Source organism: Ceratotherium simum, chromosome 4 (genome assembly GCF_057802395.1).
Source record: "Ceratotherium simum simum isolate JZ-2026a chromosome 4, ASM5780239v1, whole genome shotgun sequence".
Lineage (NCBI taxonomy): Eukaryota > Metazoa > Chordata > Mammalia > Perissodactyla > Rhinocerotidae > Ceratotherium > Ceratotherium simum.
Window position 1 is genome coordinate 33,202,213 of NC_141903.1, and position 27,540 is coordinate 33,229,752.

Below are 27,540 nucleotides of genomic sequence, written 5' to 3' on the forward strand. Positions count from 1 at the left end.
CAAGCTTCTGGAGTCAGAAGCCTTACCCTCAATTCCCAGAGCCCTGGCCTCCCCTGCCTCTCCTTCTGGGTCCTCTGCTCTCACTGCAGAAGCCGGAAGCTAATTGTAAACCTGAGTCCCGGGCTGCAACTCAGAATGCACCTGGAAGGGATATGATGAATGAGAAGACTCAATAATATGAGTTGGCCTGGGACATGTTACAAGCAACTGATTTACAAACCTGTGGAACACACCCAGCTGTGTGGTAGGATTGTCTGTGTTTCCGCTCTTTGCCGTGCTAAAGAAGTTCCAGAAAACAGCTGATTAGAGAATTGAACTTAAGAAGAACAATATGTATTCTAGAAGACAAAGTCAGAAATGTTAATTGGAATATGACTCTTTGGGGCCTAATTGTTTAACATGCCTGATAGCTCCTCAAGTTCACTAGCATTTGACTTCTCCCTAAAGGAGACCAAAGATCCTCAGAGCCCGTCAGAAATCAGCACTTTATTGTCCCCAGTAACCGCAGGAGCCCAGACTTGTGACCTTTGATAACAGTCTTTGCTTATTTGAAGAAATATTAAAATATGCATCATGTCAAAACTTTATCAGAAACTCAAGAAACAAACATAACCACCAAATGGAAAAGTCATTTAATTCAAAAATCATACTTCCACTCATTTCATAGGGATTGTCACATATTCCAACCAAATGTAAGAAAGCCAAGTTTCAGAGGCCACTCGACAGAAATTCTATTTTCCTTATAGATATGCTTAGTGACGCAAAAGCACATTTTTTTTTTAAAGCCTGAACATGGCAAAACTGTTTTACTAATAACAAGGAAAAAGTCCTAGTCTAGTCACAAATTACTTTTTAATTACGAAATTGGATTCTACATACCAGTCAATATTCAATACTGAAGTTTAAAACAGTGCATTATTTATGGTTTAAAAAAAACATAAAGTGCCATTTTTTAAGTACTTTATTGATATTTTATCACACAGCACTTTTAATCTACTCCAAGGTAGCCTAAATCTTGAATTAAACATGCAACTATTTTCTTCTCCAAAATACGGACAAAATATCTTTTAGAGTGCTTTTGAACACTAGCCTAGTATTAGCTACTAAACATTTATGAGTTTGATTGTTTTTTTCAACATGACTTTTAATAACTTAATAAGGAATATAGCTGTAGATAGTAACCATTTGATAAATATGAACAAAGTTTTAAAATGGCACATAATTTACATCTTTGATCATTTTGATAGTCATTCAACAGCCTCTCTTCTTTCACTGATGCTCAACCTTCAGATCATAAAGGCTGGAAAGGCTCAGCAACTGCCAGCCTATGTGGATTTCTAGACGAGAGTCTGTATTTTTACAGGTGTAAATGTGCGCTGTACATACAAACACACAAACACATACAGATTTTAGAATCACCAGATGGACCTCTTTTCACAGGTACGAGGTTGACCCTGGCATCTGATACCCAAGGAAGCTGCTTGTAGGTGTCTGGACAAATTTATAGAAATGGTCAATGCAGAATGGTGTAGAATGTCTTGGTCTCTCCAGGTAATTCTGACATTTTGATTATCAATACTCTGGTTCTCACTGACTACACTAAAGAGAATTTTGACATAACAGTTAACTGCTACCCTTACACAGGTCTAGGACTGCGCCAAGCCTTTGCTTTCTAAAGCATTCCACCTTGAAAGATGTTTCCATCTTGTAGTATCCTATAAAACTTTTGTAAAAATATCAGTTGTGAACTTTTTCTGTGATAGATTTTTTCCCCCTATTAAGAACCATATTTCTCCCTCTTAAAAAAAAATCCAAAGTTCTTCAGTATGGTTCACCTTTCTCTTTCTCTCTGCTCCTAGCATTACTTTACATCCAATATTTGTTCTCCCAAGAATACAAGTGATTCCATTGGAAGACCACATTTCAGCAAGGACTGGCTCTGAATGACGTCCAGAATCTATATGGCCTTTCCTCCTGCTTTGGGAAGCTCTTTCGTTAGACAAGTGTTGTAGGCGGCCAAAGGAAAAAAGCTAATTATTACTTGTTGGAGTCTTGTCTCAGGCATGCTGTAGGACTGTGCAAGGTTCATTGCTCTGCTGTTGTTGTCATTTTGATGTTACAATTACAGAGAAATGGTTCAGCACCCAGCAGATCAGCGTGGCTGTCAAACGCATTTGAACACAAGACAAATTTTTTAAACATCAGCACAGGGTGTGTGAGAGGACACCCAGCTGACTTAACAGAGATGTGGGGCAAGGTTGTCAAGGTAATTGATTACCTAGAGGTTGTAAGAGGTGACAGATAACTCCTGACATAGAATACCCAGGACATTCCTTTTAAAGTCAGGTAGCTAAGAGGCTGTTTGGTTTCTTCAATGCTGGCTACCTACTTGGGTATACAGTTGCTCATAAAACATTCACTACTAGGACAAGCTGTGGATGCCATGATGGCAACTGTTGTACCTGGGAGTCCTGTGTCTATAAAAACGGGTGGTCCAGAGGATGAAAGGTGCCAATAGACAGTCATGAAGAATTGATCATGTTATCTTTAGCCTATTCTTTCTTTCTCCCTACCCCTCAGTCATGGGGTCATGGAGGCTTTTGGAGTCTCTGTAGTCAAGACAGAGCCTTTGGTGACTTTCAGGAGACAAACTCAGTTGATAGAAGGACTTCCCTTTGAGAAACAGGTATGGCACACACAACTGTGCAGTCCCAGCAAATGCCTGTAATGTCCTTGTCACTAGGATGGCTCTGTCCTGCTAATGCTCTGTCCGGTCTGCCAATACTGGATTGCTCATTTTCTCTCTTTCTCTTTGCCTCTCTGTCTAAAAAGCACTCAGCAAGAGGGATGAACTGGAATTATGCTGAAAAAGACAGTTCCGTCTGACAGAAGAAAATACATAATGGCTGTAGAAATACTAAAACACTAAGCTAAAAACTGGCTCCAATTATAGGATACCAAGCAAGGTGGTGCCATACAGGGTCCAACCCTATATGTTTATTTTTGAAAAAACAAGAGAATATCATCAGTCTTGAGCAAGTCAGGAATTTACTTGCCTGGGGGCAGGGATTTGAAACTAGCTATCTTCTCATGGCATGGCATTCTGTAGCTATGGAATTCTGTGAGTACCTGGAGGAGGAGGGAGAGACTGATCTTAATACCCAAAGATTCAGGTTCTGTAAGCCAAACTGACCCCAGGGCCTCACAAAAGAAACACGAGGCTCCTGGGAAAGCTCAGGGATCTCGGTCAATGGTCTTCCACTCCTATACCCAGTTCACTCCTCTAATCTGCCCTAAAATTCCCTATTCAGGGTGGGGGGCCACAGATAGTGGAGACAGTAAAATCTATTTTTAGTCTTCCAATTCCTTCCTATTATTAGTTGGCTCACAGAGCTTCTCCAGTTCTGTAGCAAATGGGGAGGTGAGCCTGGCTGGGGAAAGGAAACAGAGCAGCCATCTGTCACAGGCCCAGCACGGCCACAGGGAAGCTGAGAAGGGGTCTGCCTACAAATTCCCATTGGCAGGAGCTCCATTTCCCTCTGGCTGCAAATCAGAGCCAACGGAGGAGGGAGGGACACGCTTCCAAGTGGTCAAGCCGGGGCCAAGTGTCCACAGGTATGCCTCAGTGAGGAACTCCCAAAGTCAGCGCCAGGGCCTTCTGCCCCTCTGTGACAGCTCTACTTAAGGTTCCAATGGAGTGGGTGACAATTTAAAATGTCAAATGTGTTAAAAACATTATGCTGCACTCTTTCTATTTGGGAAGCACAGTGGTAGAGAGTATGCTTGTCCCATCAGGCCCCTTTGAACAGGGCCCCAAGCTGTTCAAAGTCCACGGGAGTAGGTGTAGCCTGTCTGTACGTTCCCTGTCTTGGGTTTCCAATGACAGCTCTCCTGACTCCTGTTTTGGTCTTGTCCAGTCTTAATCCTTGTTCCCTGATTCAGTGGTAGTGTCTCGCTTGCTGCAGGGTGAGCTCCTGGATGACAGCCGTGTAGTCCTTGAGCTGATGAACTGAATCACAATGACAACTCCTATCAACTTCAAAACCATCTATAAAGCTATAACAGCACAATCTCCACCTCTCTTTCGAGTCTTTCTCTTATTTCGGGGTCATAGGAAATCTGAGATGACAAGAAGGGCACAAACATGTGTAGGGAAAGGGGAAGCAGCAGCATACTGGGAACCGAAGATCCTAAGAAGCCAGTTTTCCTTAGAACTTAGACACACATAACATTTGCAAACTAGCTTGGCCTCATTTATAAAGCCTTAGAAGATGTGCAGGAGAGTCAGATATAAGGAGCACGCAATTATCCCATCTCCTTTTGTCCTGATATCTTGGGGCACCAAGAAATACACCTGAGAAGAAAAACAAAAAAAACTCTAACCTTGGCCCCACCTATTCCAATCCTGAGCTTCATCTTACCACCGAGTAGGAGTTCTTTGAAAAATTCATTGCCTGAAGATGCTCTTCCTATCTCCAAATCCAAAGCCCAAGAAATGCTCAAAAACACATCTGAATAAAGAAGACTGAACACCATCGATGTGTCATGCCCACCAACAAGAGCCAGCAGAGAGCACGCAGAGATATCCTCTCCTTCCTCAAGGCCAGAGAAGGGACGACCTTGACTCTCTCCAACCTTGCCTCCTCTCTCTCCCTCTTATTCACACTTGCTCAGCAATCAAAGCTTAAATGTGTGGAGCTACTAGCTTAAAGAATATCAAATATAAAACTTTGCCATATAGTATTTCAAATCACTCTATTTACAAGTTTATCTTTTCAAAAAAAATGTAAAAGATACAGTAATTCAACACAATTCAAGTTTTTCTTTTCTTCTTTAAACTTCCCTAAAGAGGCATTCCAGAAGCAGGAACACTCTGGAGCAACGCTGCCATCCCCAGGGGTTCCGGGGAGCTTGACAGTCCATCAGTTTGGAGTTTATCTGCCCAGAGTCACACCTGCAAGGACATTCAAATGTGGAAGACACTGGGGCCTGTGTTCTTTGGTGGCCAAGTGTATGTGAAATGTCCAGGCCAAACTTCCCTGCCCAAGGCAGTCTTCCACAAGACCTAGCCGCTTCTGGACCAGGAAATTCTCTTTCTGAGAAGGTACCCATCCCACCTTCCATGCCCCAACCTTTTGGTGTCCTCCTGAATCACAATGGCTTATGATATTAGTCTCACGCCTCAAAAGCTGAGAAACAATTCCCTTTTTCTGAGCGGCAGTGAACATACATGTCCTTTTCAACTACAGGCCATAGGCTTAGCCCAGGAATCATCCCTGAAAACTGGCAGGGCACCAGTGCTCAGCAGCCCAGGGCACTGCCCGGGGGGATGGGCTAGAGGCAGGCAGGGGAAGGGAAGAGACAGGTAATCAGGAAGGAGGTCATGAGGGAACGAGTCAAAGGGAGAATGTCACCTGCTGGGAGGCAGCACATTGCCCTCTAGAAAGCAAACACTAGTTACATGGAAGAACAGAAATATTGAGCCTGTATGTAATTTAAGCTCAAGAGGTTACTCGAGTTTGCTCCAAATGTATCCTGATGCTGCTGAAATTCATCAGAGAGGGAACAGTTTCCAACTGCTATTGTCTGCCCCAAGTAGACCACTCTGATTCCTTGATCTTCTGCTTCAGGTTGTTGGAAAACCATTCAAAAAACTACCGAAAGTGGGGGAGAAAAAAATAAGTCATGCAAAGAGAGTGTGTTATTTTTTTGGTTTGGTTTTAGAGTAGGTTGGGTTGCTGTGGTTACGAGGTGATGGCAGCCCTTGGTGGCAAAGAAGTTCCTAGCATAGGAGGGGGGGACGTGGGGTGTGTGTGTTCCCTTGCATGAGAGGACTGGACTGAATTCTGCTGACGCTGGGCCAACGGCTGCTTTAGAGATGGTGAGAGATTGGATCTTATGTAAACGGTGCTGTAACCCCTCTCCATCCTGCATGCAAACAAACAGACCCAGCTGCCTGTAGCACTGTGAGTCTCAAGTCTTTAGAGGTGGGGTAGAGAGAGTGTCTACTGTAAACAAAAGCAATGGACCCAGCCTGGATCTCAGAGTCTGCCCAGCCCTGTCAGACTTAGCTACACTGCATGCTCTTGAGGACTACTTGTATCTCACTTACTTCCTTTTTCAGAAGCTTGGGGATTTGGATGACTGTTGAAACAAAATGAGCACTCCCTATTTAGGGTGCTAAATGAGAGAAATGGCTTTGCAAGCCCTTCTCTCAGTTTTCAAAATCAAATGGCCTCCACTGCTGATTTACTTCTGTTTCTTGCAGTACCACCGCACGTCAGCTGAGATGATCATGGGGATGGGTGACACCAGAGTTCACAGAAACATTCGTGTTGACAGGCAGCAGCAGAGTCAGTCATCCTGCATTTCTCAGTGGCAAAGAGAAATAGCCTACAACCCTGGACTCAGCAGTTGTCATGGATACCACGGAAAGCTCAGCAGTTCTGCTGGGGCCCACGGTTAGAGGAACTCCACGTAGTTTTCAGGGATGAGGCCAGTCTTTCCATTCAGAGTCCCCTCCAACCAGCCAGGCTCCTGAGATGGATGAACTGTGGGAGAAGGGGAGAGAGAGCAAGCAGAGACGAGGTTACGGATAAGGCAGGGGATGGATGTGTGCTGTGTGTGCATGTGTGTATGTGTGAAGGGGGTTTGGAGAATGAGTGCAGTCACTCATCAAATTACATAATTCTAGGACTTGTTTAAACCAGAGGTTCTTAACCTTTTGTGGGACATAAGTCTTCTGATGAAGGCTATTCTGAACGTTCTTCACAACAAAAAGGAAAACAGACACAAACATTCAAAATTTTGCATACAATTTTAGGAGTTTCATGGACTTTCTGAAGTTCCTAGTTTAAACTATAAAGAAGTGACAGATTTCTACTTTTTAGGTTCGAGATCACAGTTATGGTGCTCCATCATATATTTACCTACGTATCCATCCATCCATCCATGCATCCATCCATCTACCTACGCAGCATGGACCATGTACCAAGTGGAATGCCCATTGAGGGCTGCTAAGAACTAGTCTTTAGAGATATCTAGCTCCTAAATAAGCATTTTACTTTCCTTCAAATCCTTACCCTCTGCTTCCAATTTCCTTGCAAATTCCCTCTGTGTGTTTTTTTTTTTTCTTTCTGGCTTTTATAGTCTTTGAATAGCCCTCTCTCTGTTCCACCCATACCCTTTCTTAGTTTTCTTTCTTGTTTTCTAGAACTTTCCTCTCTCCTATGTACAAGTCTAAAAGCTGTCCTCTTCCTCTCTCTATTGCAACTTTCAAAATTTCTGCCCCTTTGATTTTTCAATATCCAAAGAATATACACCCATTCTGTGACATCAAAATCCATCTCCATGGAAACTACTGATTTTGTAAAGATTATATAAAATCCAGCTGAGTCTGCAAAGCAGTCTATAGCAGGAGGAAAGAGAGAAGGAGTCATGGGGCTTGAAGACAGGGGGTGATTGTGCTTGTGAACTGGGAATATACAAATTACTCTTGGGCGAGGCAGGGCATTTGCTCTCAATCTATTAGGAAAACTCCAATCTTCTGGGATTGTTTGGAGAGAATGAATTTTCCCCTATTTCCTTCCTAGGCTAATTAAGTGACTTCCTGAGCTAGTTTTAGAAAAGCATTTCCGCCCCCACCGCTACTATATAACTCTAGTTTCACTTTGTAGGGAAAGAAGCAAGAACAGAAACCAAAGGAAGCAAATGAGGAAGCTGCAAAAGGAAACACATTGAGGCTTACAGAAGATTAATGTCACCCTTGTCTAGAGCTTGAAGGCCTCTTTAGGAAAAGACAAGGTCAAACATCTATTAGTCAACCTCTAAAATGTTTGTATAATTTCCTATCACGAGGCTTCAGGAATAAACGCAAAGTAGCAAAGGTCCTTTGGATTCATGACACCTACACGAGGAATCTGGGCGAGAAGTTCCATGGAAGAACACAGCACAATTTAAAAGCAACCTGGCCTCTCCCATGACCAAGATCTCCCATCTTGCCACTAAAGTAGTAGCACCCAAATACCCCTGCCTTCTGCCCATCTATCCAGCTGATGCTGTCAAGATCACTTCCGTTTCTGCACCTCTGAAGTGGTGGTAATAAAACTCTCTCCGTATCAGTTGGTTCTTGTGAGGATAAAAGAGCCAACACAGAGGAAGCACTCAGCGCAGAGCCAGGACACAGTAAATGCTCAGTGCACGTTAGTCAGTAGGGGACCCTGCGTCATTTGACCCATCACTTGGAGTGGTCAGCAAGACTCTCTTCTGGTTAAAACCTGGGTAAGTGCCTGGTCTCACCATCTACCTAAGTTTTGGGAAACCTCAAATGTTCAGAACCAAAAACAAACAAACCAAATTTACCCCCCCCCCCCCAAATAAAAGACCTAGAAAGAATAACCAACCAACCAAACAAAATAAGAAACAAAAAAAGACCCCTCCCACTTTACGGCAAAGCTCCTAGTTGAGTTGTTAACTCCACCGGATGCACTGCATCCATGTCTTTCAGACAGTCTCCCTTGCTGGCCAGCTGTTCAAACACAGCTCAGGCGCTGAGGTGGTAACGGCTACAAACATTAGAAACAGAATTTGCAGAGTAAGGGAAGAATCAGAGGGGACAAAGGAGGCCCTCCAAATTGGAGAACAAGAGCTATGTCACAGGAGATGGCGGGGGACAATGCAGCCTTTGGGTCAGACTGCTGACTCCCTGGGGTCTTCATCAGGCTTTATTAAGGCATGGTACTAGACTATGTGCATAGAGTAACCTGGATGCTTATTAGAACTACAGATTCCTGGGTCCCAGAGCACATCGGTTAAAGTAGAATTTCCAGAGATCTGGAGTGGGCCCAGTGATCTGTATTTTAACTCGTTCACAGAAAGTTGAGTTATAACTTTTCTGTGCCAAAATGCCTCTCCAGTGAGGGAGGTAATAAGAACTAAAATGTAAATTCTCATTAACTGATGGAGAAGGGAGGCAGCACCAGATGCCTCCCCTGCTTTCTGTTGTCCTGTTTCCTTTACCCACACTTCAAGGCTCAGCTGAAGCCCCACCTCCTTCATAAATACCATCATGGAACCCCATCTCCCTGCTCCAGATTCCTGGAATGTTCACGGTACATTCCACATATTATTCATGGGTCCTATTAATGCCGTTCACATGTGTTAAGCTTTGCTTCCCTAACTAGTTTTTAGTGCATTTTAATTTGTATTATATCGCCCAACGTTCTTCAATGACTCCCCTCTGCCGGGTGAATTATAAAGACAGAAGCTAACAGCTAGAAATGGTGACTGGGAAGCAGCCATGAGCTCAGAGCTTTAGATACATATTGACTCATTTGATCCTAAAGATCTTAGCTTGTGCTATTATTATCCCTATTTTACAGATGAGAAAATTAAGGCTCAGAGGCATTAAGGCTACACATAAATTAATTTGTGTAGGGTCACAATGGTAAAACCAGAATTTGAACCCAACTGTTTGAGTCCACAGACCAAGCCCTTTTCCACTAAATTACGCCTCTATTCAACCAGAGAATGTGGTCCTTGAGGATAAGAATGATGATACATATGTTGAGCACATACTAAGTGGCAGGCCCTTTGCTGAATGCTTCACCTGCATCACCTCCATTCATCTTCAGAATGACTATGGACTTAGTTCTGCTATTATCCTCATTTTACTGATGAGAAACTGAGGTTAAGCATCTTGCCCAAAATTATATAGCTGGTAGATGATGGAGGTGGATCTGACCCCAGGACATCTGATCCTAGGGTCTGTGGTCTTAACCAGTTCCATTTTTGCCTAGCCCAATGTTCTGGACATTGAAGATGCTCATAAGTGCCTATTGGGCTGAAGTGCACCCATGTCCAACTTTCTGAATTGGAGCAGTGTCCAATGTGCTATATAAACACACAAGGTGTTGCAGGGAGCTCCTGGGCAGCTCTCCAGCCCGGCAAGCATATAATAAATATAAGCTGCTGCTGACACGGGTGTGCTTCCTGCCAACCACTTTCTCTCAGCTCTATCTATATATACACCATACACCCCTGCATACACAACTCACGCTCTCTCTCCCCTCCTTCACTCACTGTGGACAAGGAGCAAGTGTGTGACTAAGATCTCTATTGGCTGGCTGCCCCGAGGGGAAGAAGCACTGGCTGGAAGGGGCGCAGACCCCTGGTTAGTTGAGTGCCTTGACTCATTTAACAAACGTTTATAAAGCCCCTACCATGTGCCAGACAGTGTGCTAGGTCCTTGCACATAGTACAGAGCAAGCAGACAAGATTCTGCTCTCAGGGAGGGATAGTCTACAATAAACAAGCATGTAATTTTAGGTAGTGATGAGGGCAGAGAAAGAGACTGGGATAGGGATGTGGGTGGGTGGGGAGGAGCTCAAAAACCTAAAACCTAAATGACCCAAAGGAGCCAGTCAGGCAGTGGGTAATGCAAATGCAGAGGCCCCAAGATGGGGAAACCTTGGTGCGATTTTAGAACAATGGTCTGCAAATTTTTCTTAAAGAGCCAGATTGTAAACGTGTGTAACTCTGCCATTGTAGCATCATAGATAATATGTAAACAAGAAGGCGTGGGTGGCTCTGTTTCAATGAAGCTTTATTTACAAAAACAGGCAGTGGGCTGGGTTTGACCAGCAGGCCATAGTTTGCCGACCCAATTTGAGAACATAAAGAAGGGCTGTGAAGCTGCAGTGTATCGAGAGAAGGTTGGGGGGGGCCAGAGGCGCAGGAGCTGGACTGTGAAGGTTCTCAGCAGTAATTCTAGGAACAACGGGAGGCCACTGGAGTTTCTGAAGCAGGAGAATAACATAATGTGATTTCCATTTTTCAAAGACCACTCTGGCTCCTGTGCAGAGAATGCGTTACTGGGCAAGAGCGGATGTGACAAGACCAGTGGGGCAGCTGGTGGAAATGCCCAGGTGAGAGATGGAGGTAGCCTGGGTTTGGAAATAAAGACGGCTGGGGAGGCTGAAAGATTCCACTGAGGAACTCTCCCGTAACCCCACTGCCTGAGATGCTCTCTATCAGCAAAGGAAACCTGGGACAGCCTTGCCTTGCTCTCATGCTGCACCCTGTACCCCAGCAATGAATGGATCCAGCCCATCTCAAACCTTGAGGAAAGTATCCCAAGAACCCAATTTAGTGAATTTTCCAGGTATCACTAATTGCGTTGCTTTAAGATGACTAATGTTCCTGAGAACACGAGTTCTCTTTCCAGTTACTCTCGGAGGTGCTCTTGGTGAAGTGGACAGTTTCCTAGTAGAGCGGCAAGGGCTGACACTGGAGTTATTTCCGAGTATTGCACATCCATTCCCCACTGCACAAAGTCTGAAAGCTGAATGAGCAGGCACTCCAGATTCATAGCATGGGCCCCAGGAATCCAAAGGCTTGGAAATTCATCGTTACGAAACCACAGACTTTCCCCTCAAGGCGCCCCTCCCTCTTCCTCCTCCTTATTCGTTCTTCCTAATCCTGAAAAGGAAGACATGCACACACGCGCACACACACACACTCACTTTAACCCTGTCATGAGGAGACTTTCTTCTGATTGGTCTGATGATTTAATTTGGCAACTACAGAGCATCCAACTTAAACAGCCCTTACCTCGTATCTACAGCAAGAAACTCATAAGAGATAGAACGAGGAAAAAGATCTCCCTATCTAAAGCGTTAGAAGAATGCCTGACTTCTCCTATAGAAGTAAAGGGAGCAGGAAATCGGTATATGTAGCATTTTCTAAAAATCCAAAATCATAAAATATTATCAGCCAAACCAATCTAAAAAGTGTTTTAACATTTTGTCAGATCTTTCTTTGACTGCAGCTCAGTCAACACTGAGAGGTGTTTTATTTGGGGTTTAATTTGGCCTTTTGCTCTTCAGGGAATTTGAAAGGTCACTGGCATTGCTGGTTAAAAACAAACTAGCGTCAACGAACTCAGCCTTGATTCCCAGAGACCACCGGAAGGCTTGGGTAAGGCTTCTGACTCGTTAAACCAAACCTCTCTCCTATTTTCATTTATCATGACAGGACTTATGACAATTACCAAATTGCGGGGTGGGAGTAGTCACAGAACATGCTAGGCGGAGGATCCTGCTGGGAAGGAAAGGACTTGGCAGGTAAAAATCACCTACGTATCTTTTCTTTTCTCTTTTTGGTTAGCTACTTCAAAAAGGAGACTTAAAAACAGAAGAAGGAGGGAATGTAAAATAGTGCAACCCCTTCGTAAAACCATTTGGTAGTTCCTTAAACAGCTAAACACAGTTACTGTATGACCCAGCAATCCCACTCCTGAGTATATCACCAAGAGAACTGAAAACACATGATCTCACAAAAACTGGTACACAAGTGTTTATAGCAGCATTACTCATAATGGCCAAAAAGTGATCATAATCAAAATGTCCATCAAGTGATGAATAGATGAGTAAAATGTGGTATTACCCATACAATGGGATATTTATTTTATTTTATTTTTATTTTATTTTTATTTTTTGTGAGGAAGATCAGCCCTGAGCTAACATCCATGCTAATCCTCCTCTTCTTGCTGAGGAAGACTAGCTCTGAGCTAACATCTACTGCCAATCCCCCTCCTTTTTTTTTTCCCCCCAAAGCCCCAGTAGATAGTTGTATGTCATAGGTGCACATCCTTCTAGTTGCTGTATGCGGGATGCGGCCTCAGCATGGCTGGAGAAGCGGTGTGTCGGTGTGTGTCCGGGATCCAAACCTGGGCCGCCAGTAGTGGAGCGTGCGCACTTAACTGCTAAGCCACGGGGCCGGCCCCAATGGAATATTATTCAGCCATAAAAAGCCATGAAGTTCTGATACATGACACAACATGGATGAACCTTGAAAATATTATGCTAAGTGAAAGAAGCCAGTTACAAAGACCACATACTGTATAATTCCATTTATATAAAATATCCAGAGCAGGCAAATTTAGAGACACAGGAAGTAGATTAGTGGTTGCCTAGGGCTGGATGGAGGAGGGGTGGGGGTAAATGGGGTATGACTGCTGAAGGGTACAGGGTTTCTTTTGGGGGTGATGAAGACATTCTGGAATTAGATAGTGGCACTGGTTGCACAAATCTGAATATACTAAAAACAACTGAATTGTATAGTTTAAAAGGGTAAATTGTATGGTATGTGGATATCTCAACAAAGCTGTTAAAAAAAATGGAAGAAGGCTGCATTCAAGAAAAGGAGTCACAAATAAGACACACATGCACGCACATGCCTTTTGAGAGCTTAAACTAATTCTGCCCCTGGGATCAGAGGTCCTTTGTGTTGTCAGAGTGAATAGCTGATAGGAGCATGGCAGTCCCTTGCCCATGTGAGCAGTGAATTGGGGTTCAGAGGACAGACCTTTAAACTCTGGATTCACCTGTACATGTGTGGATCTCTCAAATCCTGCTCATCTATAGGCAGAAGCCCCTCTCTGCCAGTGCATGCAGCCCTTTCTGGTTTGTCTGCTGTGAAAACTGTGTCATGTTATGGCTGGGCTGTGACTCCCCAACCTGGGCCTGTGCAGGGACACTTGCCAGTGATACGGCTTTGGACAGCCTTCAGCAGACCCACTTCACCTGCAGGTCTGCTAGGGCCTGAAAGCTCCAGCTGCTGATAGAGGAGAGGCTGTGTGCCTTGATTTGTAAAGAGCTTGAATGAAAGTTAATGGGGCAAGGGTTTAAGGACAGTACTTTGGGCTTTGAGAACCATCAGAGAGAACACAGGCCCAGCAGGCCACATGCAGTTATGGGATGCCCCACCCCTGCTGGCTCAGAAGGTCCAGTGCTTAGTGTGACCTGGGAATCTGCCAGGTACTCTGTGGTCTGTTTCCCATTCTGTCCACCCAGAACATCTCTGCCACACTGAACGCAGGGGCTGGGCACACAGGGAGGCAGCCCCTTTGCATGTGGACGCAGTCAAGGCTGGTCCCCAGAAGCCCATCTCTGCTCTGGCTTGGACCTCAAGGCCCTTACAGATCTTGTAGCCAGGACCCACTCAGGGGGTCAAGGAGCAGCACCTACTGCCCAGCAGAGAGCCAGGCCTGGGGCATATCAGCCGAAGGGGAAACTGTCGCTGTGAACTATGAGAGGGTCGGGGTATTTTCTAAGATGGATGTAACGATGACGATGATCATAACAATAATAGTTAACAATAATACTGACTGCTCAATATGCATTGAGTGCTATTTTAAACACGTGACAGACGTTTTCTCAATTTTCTTTCATGAGCCCTATAAGGTAGGTAGTGTAATCTTTATATGACAGAGGAGGCACAGAGAAGTTAAGTGACTGCTTGAGGTTACACAGGAGCAAGTGGTCAAGCCAGAATCCACACTTTGGTGGCCTGAATCTAGAGTCAGGCTTTCCAGCGCTGGGTGGAGCCTCGGCTGCTCGGTATTTCTGGGTCTCAGGCAGGCCTTAGGAGGCGTGGTCCAGGCCAAGGTGGGGCTGCCCAGCTGTGATGGGGAGCGCTTGCGCAATGCGCATTCACCCCTTCCTGGGACTTTACCCCCACCCACCTGAGGTCAAGAACGGAGCCAGAGAAAATGTCCAGTTCCGGAAACCAGGCAGCTGCTTTTGCTTTGAGCAAAATAAACAGACTCTTTTACCCAGGGATCCAGAAAGAGGATCCCCAAAGAAGAATTTCATTTGGGGAAAATCTCAGCTGTAACAGCAACTTGGGCTTTTCCCCAGAATCCTGATTTTTCTCTTAGGTCAATGATAAATTATGACAAATTAGACATCAATTCTCACTTTAAAAAATATTACCATTTTTTTAGGAAGGAAAACAAAAAGAAACAAGACAATGGTGCATCAAGCAAGTACCAGTTCCTAGTTCTACAGGGCAGCGTTCTATGGGGCAGGTGGCAGTAACGGTTTTCACACCAGGACTCCTGAGCAGGACAGCTGGCAGTGTGCAGGGTGCTTTGGCTGTGGGGTGGTCTAGTCCATGCTTCCAACAGTTAGAGGGAGGATGAGCAGGGACACAGTGAGCCTTATTGGCCTGGAGATTGCCCAATCCCCTTCCATCTCAGAAATCGGCCTCGCCTGCTATGGACAGTAAATGCCACTGAACCCAAAAGGAAAGGGGACCAGAACCTGTGGCCTCAGTCTCCACCCTGTGCTTCTGACCACTGGCAGGACCCCTGTTCTCCACTCCTTTATCCCCTACCCTTCATTCTGCCCCCAGACTCTCAAAGCCACTGCCAGGTGCAGGGCTGAGTCCTGTGCAGGTACAATGGCATTTAACGGCCACACCTTGGTGAGACTGCCTTGGTCAGAATGAAGAGCCGATTACACCCATCTCCTCTTGACAGTGTCTCCTCGAGTCCTGCTGCTGCTCTCTTATTTTGGGAAAAGACACACCCACACACTCCTTTACAGTCTTACCCATTCTACTGAGATTCTCCTTAGGTAGGAACTTTGAAAACACCAGTTACTTATTTGCTTTCCCTCCCATAGCTTTGCGAGGGGATGAGAAACTCACCGTTATCGAAGACCGTGCCTGCTGTGAATGAGAGTTCTGAGTCGTGTTCAGCTTTGCAGGCATACAAGGCTTTTGCCTTCCGGAACGGTGTGCTGTGTGAAAACAGGTTTATTGAGCAGTTTTTTAAAACCCTCTGAAAGCCCCAGATATTCAGTCTCTCTTCTTCCCCTTCCCTGCAAGCCACCTCGTCCTCTCTCGTGGGAAGAGCCTGACAAGGCAGCCAGATGGCAAAACATGAGGTGGAAAAGTTGCAAAGGTCACCAGAGAAAAATGAGAAATAGTCAGAGAAAAGCCATAAGCCCCAAGAAACCACACTTCTTGTGGAGTCACCTTGTGCCATGTTAAAACTTTACCTAGAACTTATAACAGCTGAACAGTGGCCGGGCAGGCAGGGCCCCATTTGTGGTGCAAGAGAAGCTCAGGAGGAGGGGGGTGGGGCAGGAAAGAACTTCCAAGTTGCTCTGGAGAACACACCCAACAGACCCTGTTGAAAGTTGGCAATGCTCAGTGAGTCAAAAAGGAGAAATTCTAGCAAAGCTGGGTTTCGGCTTCAGGCCATGGGCTAACATTAGCTCTCCCAATGTTACTTACTTCTCATCGGGCTGGTGGAGCGGGATTCCAGAGCTGGAACTCCCCGACCCCAAGGGGAGGGCAGGGAATAGACAAGGGGTGTGTGTGTGTGCGTGAGCAGTTACACATGTGTGTGCATGAGCACACATGTGAACGTGTACGGGGAATGTGGTGAGGAAGAAGGGAGAGAGGACAGCATGCACTTTTCTTTCCCTTCTCATCTCTAAGGCGTGTTGACAATCACTCTCATTGAGCATCAGAATCATCTGGGGAACTTCGAGAAAGTGTAGATGTCTGGGTTCTACTCCGACTTGCAGATATAAATATAGGCATCAGTATTTTTAAAAAGCTCTCCAAGTGATTCTAGTATGCAACCAGGGCTGAGAACCACCATTCTAAAGCAGGGCTTGGCAAACTCTTTCTGCAAAGGGCCAGAGAGTAAATATGTTAGGCTTTGTGGGCCATAACGGTCTCTGATGCAATTGCTCAACTCTGCATTGTAGCAGGAAAGCAGCCACAGACAACATGTAAATGAATTAGTGTGGCTGTGTCCATCAAAACTTTATTTACAAAAAACAGGTAGTGGGCCAGATTTGACCCATGGGCCACAGTTTGGTAACCCGTGTTCTAGATGGTAAGTTGTAAGAACTGGTAAATTCTATCTTCTATCATTTTTTTTAACCTTCTATCTATTTTTGCTTTGATAGTTAACTAGTTTCAAACAATCTATGGACTTCTCAGGGTCATAAGAAAAACGACATTTAATAGTCAAAAGTTGGCTCTTTCTTTGCCAAAAGCAATCTCCTTCTCCCTTCAAGCCACCTGAGGAAGTACACTTAGGGACTCAAGGACAGAATCAAAAAAGAGCAAGTAGGTCCTCTGGGTTAGACAGTTATTCAAGGGATATTATTTACTTTAGCGTCATTTGACTAATTAAAAGCCTCAAGAAGCCAGTGATGCTAACCCTCCCATAGTGCACTGATTTCTAGGGGCCAAATGAGATTTAGCTGAAGATTGGCCTAGTCTCGGGTAAACACACAGAATCAGAAGGGGCAGGGCGTCTTGGGTCATTATGTGACTGTTATTTCTTGGAGTCACTAAGTTCAGCTTCTCTTTGGGAAAGAGGAGCCATGGATGGATAGACACTTATACCAGGGCCAGCCATCTAAAACATCCAGTCTTGGCTCCACAAAAACTGCAGGAAAGATGACTTAAAAGATCTCTTGTCAGGACGATTAGAGTAAGTGATCATCCAGAATTTGTTGCCAGGGTGCAGTTTACTGTTCTCTCTGGTCTTCTAGTAGCCAAGAGAAGATGGCCAGGTGGGAGAAAATTAGGAAAGTGGGAGAAAATAAAGTGAGTCTGCTGGGAATGAAGGGAAGAGAGCCTTTAGGATTCATCAGCTCCAAATGGAAAACAGCTCTTCCTGTCCAATTATATACAGTCAGAATCAAGTTCAGGACAAGGGGCACATTCTGTGATCTAACCAAAACCAAGTCTGCGTGTTGACTAGCAAGGGCCAAACATCCAATGTGCAGCTTTCCAGGGAGGAAAAAAAAGTTTTGGTTTTTTTTTTTTCTGAGGGAATAGGGAGCAGAGATGAGGAGTCACCTGGTTGTGAAAAGTGCTTGAACGGCTACAGGCCCATACCGACAGGCAAGGAGAGACTGTCATGACACGGAAGGGGGAAGGAGAATCCAGTCAACATTAGCTAGGGCCACTGGCCCTTGAGGTGGGTAGAGAGCAAAGAGACCGGGGATGGGGAAATAAAAGGTGAGGGAAAGATCATCTGAGGCAAGGTTCCTCCAGCTGGATTTTCATAGAGGTTATTTATTAACCACAATAAATAAAGGGAATGGGACACAAAAGGGGCCAGCCAGGGAAACCAACTGGCATATCTGGCAGGAAGAAAGCAAAGGGAATGGTCTCAGGTGCCCAAGATTATCATTCAAGAGGCATAATTTTCCATTAATATTAGGATTTTGGAATTCAATAATGAAGAGACAATAAAATGGTACATTACAAATAAAAACAAAGGTCAGGAAACGGCCTTGCTTTCCTCTCAAATTAACAGGTGACTGAGTCTATGAGAGGCTCTTTTCCCTGAGGCCCCCTCCACTTAGGATGTGCACAGAAATGAGAGGGATGGCAGAGGGATGCTTTTACAAGGACCACTCCTGTTCCTTAGGACTAGAGTTGCCAAATAAAATACAAGACACCTTGTAAAATTTGAATTTCAGATAAATGATGAATACTTTTTTTGTATGAGTATGTCCCAATATTGCATGGGGCATATTTACACTAAAAAAATCATTTGTTGTTTATCTATAATTCAAATTTAACTGAGTGTCCTGTATCTTCATTTTATTTGCTAAATCTGGCAACTGTACCCAGGGGAAAGTCTTATCCTTTTAAGTCTGTCAGCCCAAAACGTCCAGTGTCCCATGCCATACTCCCTCTTAAAAGCCTGGAGCAGTTTGCTTTAGGTAGGGTTCCTACCAAAACAGACGCTGTTGGCAAGAGGTTGTGTTTGTAGGCTTTGGCTCTGATGAAAAAATAAAAAATACCCACCAAGCATCTTTGGTTCTTTGGCTCCCTGGCTCCCCCTTCTTCGCAATGCCTCTCAACACTGGACACAGAGAGCCTGGGTGCTCATTGGCTGCCCCTGTCACAGCGCCCTTCAGACCTCAGCTGGGCCTTCAAGGGCACAAATAAGTTTGGAACCTTCTGCTAGTTCATTTTTAATTTTCCCCTCTAAGCATGGCATGAGGCCAGGAAAGTACTCAGAGGAGTTTCCCTCAAACGCCCTTGCAAGCCTTGCAAAATGACGACCCACTCTCCATTGTACAGCACCACAGGGAGGTGCCCAGCTAGACTCGCAGGTCGCAATGGCTGGATCATTTAGGAACAATTTCCAGGGGCCCCTGTGCAAATGCAAGTTATGAGTTTGGGGCAGGGAGTGTTTCACTTTCAGAAGTGAAAGGAAAGAGAAATGTGAAGGGAATGCTCCTCTAGGACTCCTGCTCTGCTGTGCTGTGCAAGGCATCTTAGTTCCTCAGCTTGAACTAATAAGCGCTAGAAATGCTTCGAAGAGGGGAGAGGAAGCCATTTCCAGAGGAGACATTATGTAGAAGTTCATGGGACCATTAACTAGGTCTAATTAAGTATTTACATTTAAAAGCTCTGCCCAGGGAAAGAAATCTGAAGCTTCATGTTCTGGAAGTGGATGTGGGGGAAGGCCCTACTAGACCTGAATAATGGGTATATGCCCCCACCTCTTGGCTGTACACTGCAACAGCAGTTAGGGGATTTTGGCCCTCTCTGTTGGCTAGCTCTGATGGGCATGCTCCCCAGCAGTGCCCCTATCCGTGCTCAGCTCAGCACACATATTTAGCTTAGTGACAACCAATTCCAAGTCCTACTCTGCCTTACGTATTTCAAAATGGCAGCTTCCTAAAGGATTGTAGAACAGCATTGTCAAATGGGGCTATTTTAATGATGGTGAGAGTGGGCAGTACTGAGTAACCATGACCCCAAACACACGAGGTGAGCAGATTCTGCTGCCACTGTCCTCTGTCAATCTGGAAATACTTTGGGAGATGGAAAGGAGTAGCTAAAGAAAAAAACCTGGAAATACCTTGGGAGGTGGAAGGAAGTGGAGAGGTAGAGTGGTAGAGATACTGGACAGGCAACAGGGCCCCAGAGCTCAGAGACACGAAGAAAGTGAATACCCTCAAGGAGAGGGTACATTTCAGTTTTTCAGTTGAATGATTCTATTGCCTTGAGGCCTTGAGGCCCTAACTGGTTCTGTCCAAGGGGCCAATGTTTTGAATATTTTACTCCCTTTGATCAAAATGAAGGAGCCACATTTTCCCAATGCCCAAGTCTCTCTTATGAATGAGTGAGGTATTTTGGAAGGTGACTGTCTCTGGTCACTGTAGTTTGCTCTGGTTCAGGTCCTCTTGGGGCAAACAGTGATCTAATCAGAACAATCCATGCCATAGTTGGTGTCCTAGAAAGTTAACGTCTCCCAAAGACCCCAGAATACGTCTAAGAAATAATTCAGAAATAACTTGAGTGTCAAGAAAACATGATCTGAATTTTTACCTTATTCCCAGGGTGAGGATAAAAGAATATACTGTAAAACTATATTTCCCATCTTCCAGGGCAAAGTTAGATAGAAAACCTAGAGGAGCAGGCCAGGCATTGGGGCTAGGAGCTGCATGGAAACTTAAATTTGGGGTCACCCACAGGTTTGGAGGAAAGAGTGCTGGGTTGAGGGCAAGAAGTCCTGAATTCTGGATTGGCTCTCATTTGGTCATGTGACCATGTACAAGTCACCTCTCTGTGCCTTAGTTTTCTTTATAATAGAGTTCAGACCATTTCTCCTCTCATTCTCACATGAGGATAGAACGAAATGATAGATATGAAAGTGCCTGGAGGAGAATAAAGTAATAAATATACATCTTCATATATAAATAGCATGGGGTTTTCTTTTTTTAAAAGTGAGACTCAGCATTATAAATTATTAAGCCTTGCTGCTGGACTCACCCCTTAGGAAAAAACCAGCTATGAGAAAAAGATGGACAAGAAAATACTGCCAAGGCCCAAAATGCATATGATGCTTATAGTTGGGGTCTACATTCTGGTTGTTTGAAAGCAGAGACTAAGTTCGTGAGACACACATGCTCAGGACCTACACAGCAGAGGGATCTTGCAGGATCTTCATTAGATCTTTATTAATTCTTTTCCTGGATTTAAACAGCTTCTTTTCTCCAAAGAGCTCAAGTGCAAAGAATTAAGTCTGGATGTCATTAAAGCAGGGAAAACTATAGCACAGCCCTTGGGGAGAGAAACTAGGTCAACCCTGTTCCCATGAGAGCTAAGGGTTCATGACATGGAGACAGAAGTGGGCTGGGAGCACAGATGATTCCTGGGAGTGCTCAGAGGGGAAGGAGATGGCCAGGAACGATTTAAAGAGAAATCACTTCATATCTTGATCCTTTATTCTGTGTTATATTTGTCTTTCTTCCAGTGGTCTGGTCTCAGCAACTAGGTGTCAGTGCTCACTGCTGATACCCCAACCCACAAATAAATGTTGCCTGATGCTACCTAATAAAAAAGAGAGAAGAAAAGGCTGGTACGTGCCTCAGCACTGTTCCCTCTGGTATTATCTTACACCAAAGCACAGAGAGCCCCATGATTCAGAGAGCAATCCAAACAGCAGCCCATTCAGAAGGCACTCTTTCCCCAAACTTCAGGCATCACAGATTAATTCAGAAACCAGAGGAAGGGTTCAGAAGGGCGTGGAAGATGCCATGCTGGTTCATGCAAGTGGTCCCTCCCGGCTTTGCTCTCTTAGGCTGTAATCACAGGAGGGCAGAGGCTGGCCCCCCGTCATCCCTGACTGGCTTTGGGGACGGGAATGGACTGGTCATCATCCGTGATTTTACCTGGAGTCTTCATGAACCACTTCTTCTGGCCTGTCAAAAAGCAAGTGCAGGTTTGGATGGCAGGGAACAAAGTTGACGAGGAGGTTGAACACTGCATGAAAAGAGGACCAAGCCAATGAGAGAACAACGGCAGCAACAGAAAACCAAACAAACCCTGCAACAGACCTGATGGGGGATGAGTCGCTGGACGTGGATGAGGTGGGCATAGGGCTGGATGGCGCCGAGAACATGGGCCAAGAAGGCGAGAGGGGTGAAGTTGGGCTTGGATTCGGGGGGCTGCAAGACATAACAACCAGAATACTCGTCAGCACACAGGGAAACCACAACAGGAGCACAGGAGGTTCATGGGAGGCCAAATGTCGGGGAGCTGGAGCAGACCACAGGAGCACTGAAACCCAGGACATGTTGTCAGTGCCAAGTCACATTTCTCCAGACCAAACCTCCGTGCCTTCCAAATAATGTCTGTTCCATAATTCCTCAGAGCACTAACGTGTCTCTTTGCTCTGCAGAACAACTGCTTTCTAGGTGAGAGGAGCTTCTTCAGTCACGTCCATTGTGCCTTTGGTCACCAGTGAAAAATGCCCTGAACCCACGTACTTGAGTTCCCACACTTGTATCCTATCACCAGCCTCTGTCTGGGGCAGGGCTAGCTTATAATCTGCCTTCAGCTTCCACTGCTGTGTGAGTGTTTTTAAAGTTGTGTCTCAGCAAAAATGACCATTTTTCTGGGCCATACAGGCCATTCAGCCAGAAAACAATTTCCTGTTTACATTTTTAACTAAATGGGCTGTGTGCCATTGGAAACTCGGAGAAGTACTGCATTAGGAAAATGATAGTGGATGGAGGACGGGTCTGGACACACACATCTCAGGAGAGGGCATGCGATTACGGGCAACATGCAGTTCCTCTGAGGTTTGCTTTCCAGGCCTGCTCTTTCTCTTTTTATGGATTTTGGGCATTTTGACGCTCAAAGAAAAAGCCCCAGAGGGAAGGCAATGAAAAAAATGAGGAACTGAAACCTTAAATCTGTCATTTTGTTCTTTGATGGGTAGCTGATCAAAAGTTTGGAGAGGAAAGGTTGAAATTACTCACTAAAATATGGTTTGTGGATTATAACTGGTCATGCTAGCCCTTTGACTTATTTCTACAAATTACACAAACAAACAAACATCTCAGCAACTCTGTAAAATCACATTAAGTTAGAGACAGTGCAAACACCCACGACTGAGAAAACGTGGAAACCACCTGGCCACAACACCACCTGTAGCCCCTGGGCCTCAGCTGACTGCTGGATAATTTGGTCCAAGAAGTTTATGGAGATGAAAATGACAGCACTCCAGTTCCCGGGGAACAGATTTTCTAAACATAGTGGGATTTATCAAGAACACATAAATATTCTCCTTAGTGGGACATACCCGATTCAGACATGAGACCCAATAACGGCCCTAATGACCTACAATTGTAAATAAATACCTATGGAAATATTATACAGTAAAAATCCATTGTGTGAGTTCATCAGATATCCTCAGACTAACTGAATGAAACATTTATTAAATGCCATTATGTGTACTATATTTCTAGAACATAAATTCTACGAGGGTAGGATTTTTGTCCATTTTGTTTACTGCTGTATCTCTAATGCCTAAAATAGTGTCTGTAGGTATTCAATAAATAATTATTGAGCAATTAATGAATCACATCTAACCCACCCAAAAGCAAAGAGGCACTATTATAATTCCCATTTCACAGATGTGGAAACTTGGGCCAGACTGAGGCTTGTCTGAAGATACCCAGCCTGTAAGTGAAACGGCCAAGGTTCAGACCCCAAGCCCCTGGCTCCAAGCCCAGGGCTCTTGCTGCCACAGTGGACCGCCTCTGGGGTGGCAGGATTTGCTCTGTTCCCCTCTACACTGTGCTAAGCTTCTTTATAGACCCAACCATAGCACCAGAAGCCTTCTTAACCACTGATTTATGAGTTTCCTTTAGATGTCTACCACATTTGCAAGGGAAAATGGGAATGCAGCAACAGAGAGACTCAATAAGATTCAACACATTGTAAATTCCAACAAAATCCCCAATCTTGCCTCTAGTCTTCTGTCTGGTAGATTCATACAGCAGATGGAATTCATAAAATAGAAGAGGTTAAATTCAAAGAATATGGCTTTTCTTTTTTTCAATTAATCCAGCAAAGAATAGTTATTGAGCACCTAGTATGATCAAGACAATAAATGGAATACAACATAGCATTTACCAAGTCCCTAATCTTGAGAACTTAAAACGCATTTGACAAGATGGGGCAGATTAAAAAACCACTGTAATATAAGACAGTAAGATTCATCAGGTGAGGGATAAATTATTCTATTATTAGTTTAATACCTGCTCCCACTTGACTGCCTCGAGCCCCGGGAGAGAGTGCTGCCTTGTGTCTCCTGTGCAGTCCTCAGTGGGAGGACTCCCTAGTTGCAGCTGGTAGGAAAGGCCTCTCACCATAACCTGCCCCACTAGATAATGACCTGGTAAGCAAGGCCTGGTGGTGACTTCCCAAGTGCAGGCCAGCCCAGGAACATGAGTTCTGACCAGGGACAATTTGAAGGTTCAAGAGAGCAACCCAGGCCCAGAGGCCTGGACTAATCTGTTCCTCTGGTCAGTAGTCACCACAAGACAATTAAAAAGTCCTTAAGACTTTTTTTGAGTTTTTTTTTTTCTTTTCTTTTTAGTGGCTTTTATAAGTAGGAAACACCTCCAGCTTCCTATCTCATCTGTACCAAAAATTATGCCTAAAAAAAGCATAGTTGGAAACATATTCTAAGAACACAATGTGGGTTCTGAACGTCTCTTTACATCTTTGGATATCTAAGTGGTTCTTGGCCAATGGTACACGGCTGAAATTACCTGGGGGTGCGGTTGGAATGCATGTATTCATACGATTATAAGAACTTACTCTTCAATCCCAAGGTCAATTGCCAGAGTATTAACTGTAATTTTTAACAACTAATGGAATTACGTTTTGCTTGTGTTTTAGTCATAGCAGAACATTTGTTTGCTATAAAATGACCACAATTTAAAATTTATTACCACTATGTTTTAGTATAATAATAAAATGTATACTCCACAATACTTCTATGATTTTTTATATAAAAAATCTGAAAAAGAATTTTATAGAAAAATTCCACTACTGATGGAATTACCACGTTTTATTTGTGCTTCAGAGTCATGTCAACAAAACTCACTATCAACAAATACTATCGAACACTTATTTTTATATACCATAATGATTGATGCCTGCAGCAACACAATGATTGCAAACGTAAAAATGTTCCTCCAAGAAAAAAAGAGCACATTATATTTTAGTTTTGATGCAACTCAGAGAACATATAGGTGGGGAATAAGATGTACAGGGATGATGATAATGGTCCAAGACTGTATAATCTTATATTCTCAGTTTCACTACAGAAATGTCTGGCTATAGGTTATTGAAAAAATGATAACAGAAGACAAAAAAAATCTCACCCCTAAAAAACCGAAAACAAAACAGACAAACAACAGTCAGTTTTGCTACTGGCTCTGAAACCTCTAATATCAACTTCTCAGACTCTTTTCCCACTAATGAGGCCAAATATAACAAATGATTGAGGTTAGGATGGGAGAAAATAATTTTATAACTACCATCTTAGCAGATGACCCCCGAAGGCCTCTCCACAATCCACAGAGTCCAGATGAGAGTATCTGAGCTGAATGCCTCAGCACATTTTTCACCCTAAATATTCCTGAGTGTCCCACCAGGCCCCGAAATCAAGGCCCAATACAGCAACAACAACAGCTTAAACTTTAGCATGGAAGGAACATTTGCTGGTCTGGTTTGGATTCAACTGGAAGGCTTGCATCATCTTTAGTTTGCTGGTCCACAGTGTCCTCAAAAGGAGTCAGACAGTCCCAGTCAGCCCCTCTGACATTCACTGGACAGTGAAGAAATAACGGTTTAGGAAGATAAGGCTAAAAGGCCTGGCAGCATGGTGGGTTGTGGCTGATAGTTCGAGTACAGTGTGTGGCAATATCATCAGCTTGACACCCTTCTGTGGTGACTCACTTGAATGATGGAACGTCTGCTGTACCAGCCAGGGCATGTCTGCCATGATGTGGGCAGGGCTGCCCCGGCAGGCTGCCCAATCTGATGACGGATGTGGCAGACCCTCTCTGGTCTCCACACCACAGTAGCTAAAACCTGAGCTGGTACAAGATGAGCAGTAAGCTGACCATTAAAGAGAAAGCTAATCTTTTTAAATTCTGATACTCAAAATTACAGACAGCCTTGTAGAAAATTGGAAAATACCAAACAGCAAGAAAAGCAATAAAATCATACATAATTTATACCACTGATAATCACTGTTAATATTTTGGCATGTTTCTTCACTGTTTTGGGGGGAGAATAACACTACATACATAGTTTAGTAGCCTGTTTTTTTCACTAAATAAAGCATTTTCCAATGTCATTAAATAGCCTTTAATACCATAGTTTTAAAATGCCAACAGGGTATTCTATTGTATGGTATACCCTGATTGATGTCACCATTCTTTTATTGTGTACATTCAGATCATTATCCCCCTTTAGCTATTATAAATAGTGCTGCAACTCACATCCTTGTTGAGGACCACTGCCCGTGTCTCCAATTGTTTCCTTAGTGTAAATTCCTGGAAGTTAAATTAGTGGGTCAAAGGCTAGGCACTTTTTTTTAAGGGTCTTGATACATCCTAGCAAATAGCTTTTCAGAAAGCTTTTCAAAAACTCTACTGAATTGCATTCCCACTAACAGTGTATGGGGGTTGCCTCTTCCCTTTCACCATGGCCCCACCAGCATGGAGCATTATCATAAAAAAAACTTAGATGAAAATTTTTTTGGGGGGGTTCACAAAGGTTACCTTGGACTCTTCTCTTTCCTAGCATTTCCAGTGATGTAAAAATGAATACAATTCCCTTCCCATGTTCTGTTTCCATCTGGAAGCAATGTTTAACTTTCCAAAGGGCATTCTGCCAAGAAGGTAGTGTGGGGAAGGAGTCAGGCAGATGGATAGAGAGACAGACGACCACAACTGGGGGGTGTCAGACCCCTAGTCATATGCTTTGGCTGCTCCGAGAGAACCTGGGAGTGGAGGATGTTTAGCTTACTCTAGGACTCTCAAAGATAGGACTAAGTGGGAGGGATGAGGGACACAAGAGGTGCCAAAGTGTCTTGCGCCAGCACCATATTGTGGAGAAGTCACAAAACCGGCACTTTCTCCTCTCTGCCAGGCAGTGGACTGTGATCTGCAGCCCAGGTTCCCAGTTACGGATCTCAGGCACGGGCTGGGCCTGTGGGACTGCTGGCCCAGGCCTGACCTTAATGCTCCCTCAGTCCTGTCCCCACTTCCCGATTTGGCCTGGAACGGGAATGGTGCTATTAAATCCAAGGGGACAGCTTATATTTTTTTCTTACCCCCTCTAATGAGAGAGAAGAGAAAATTCCGTGAAAACCTGTAAAGTCCTATTTAATCTAAACCCAAATCAGTGAATTTTTCTTCCTTGGAAAATATCATTTTATGTCTTGATTTAAGGCGCCATAAAAAGAGAAGGGAAATCAAACTTCAGCCAAGAAAACAGGGCCAAAAGGAATACTGGTAAACTGGATGGTGGTGAATCAGAGCAAATGACACAAAAACTGATTTTTATTTGTTCAAAACTTGAACACATATATTCTTTACATGTGTCTGCTTCACAACTTTATGAGAGAAAAAATCCATGCCCCCAAGATGCACTATTCTTTATTCTTTGATGGCTTTTACTAGTGTGCATAGTATCGACAGAATCTTTCCTCTCACCTAGTATAATTTACTACGCGTTTTTATTCAGACAATGACAGAGTCCTGAGTCACTAAAAGACAGAGTCTTTTAGTGAGACTAACTGGTGAAATCCCTTTAAGGCCTTAGCAATTATAGGCAATTGCTTTTAAAATAGTTTGACTAATCTATAGTGCAGTGGTTCTGTTTTCC

At 44.2% G+C, this 27,540-nt stretch overlaps 1 protein-coding gene across 6 annotated transcripts in view; it reads right to left on the minus strand.

Moving 5' to 3' along the window:
* Positions 1–609: 609 nt before the first annotated feature.
* ARHGAP26 (Rho GTPase activating protein 26) overlaps positions 610–27,540 on the minus strand; it is a 413,779-nt gene continuing 386,848 nt past the window's right edge. For 2 of the 6 annotated variants that reach the window (XM_087429620.1, XM_004420043.3), the window contains 3 exons: positions 21,516–21,791; positions 15,493–15,584; positions 610–6,551 (listed from right to left, as the gene is read on the minus strand). In XM_087429620.1, the coding sequence (XP_087285746.1) occupies positions 6,463–6,551; positions 15,493–15,584; positions 21,516–21,791 (457 nt within the window). In that variant the 3' untranslated portion in view covers positions 610–6,462. Of the gene's footprint in view, positions 6,552–13,135; positions 13,373–15,473; positions 15,585–21,515; positions 21,792–27,540 lie in introns of those variants that run through there. The other 4 variants (XM_014794952.2, XM_004420044.3, XM_087429622.1 and 1 more) reach the window with 4 other exon arrangements.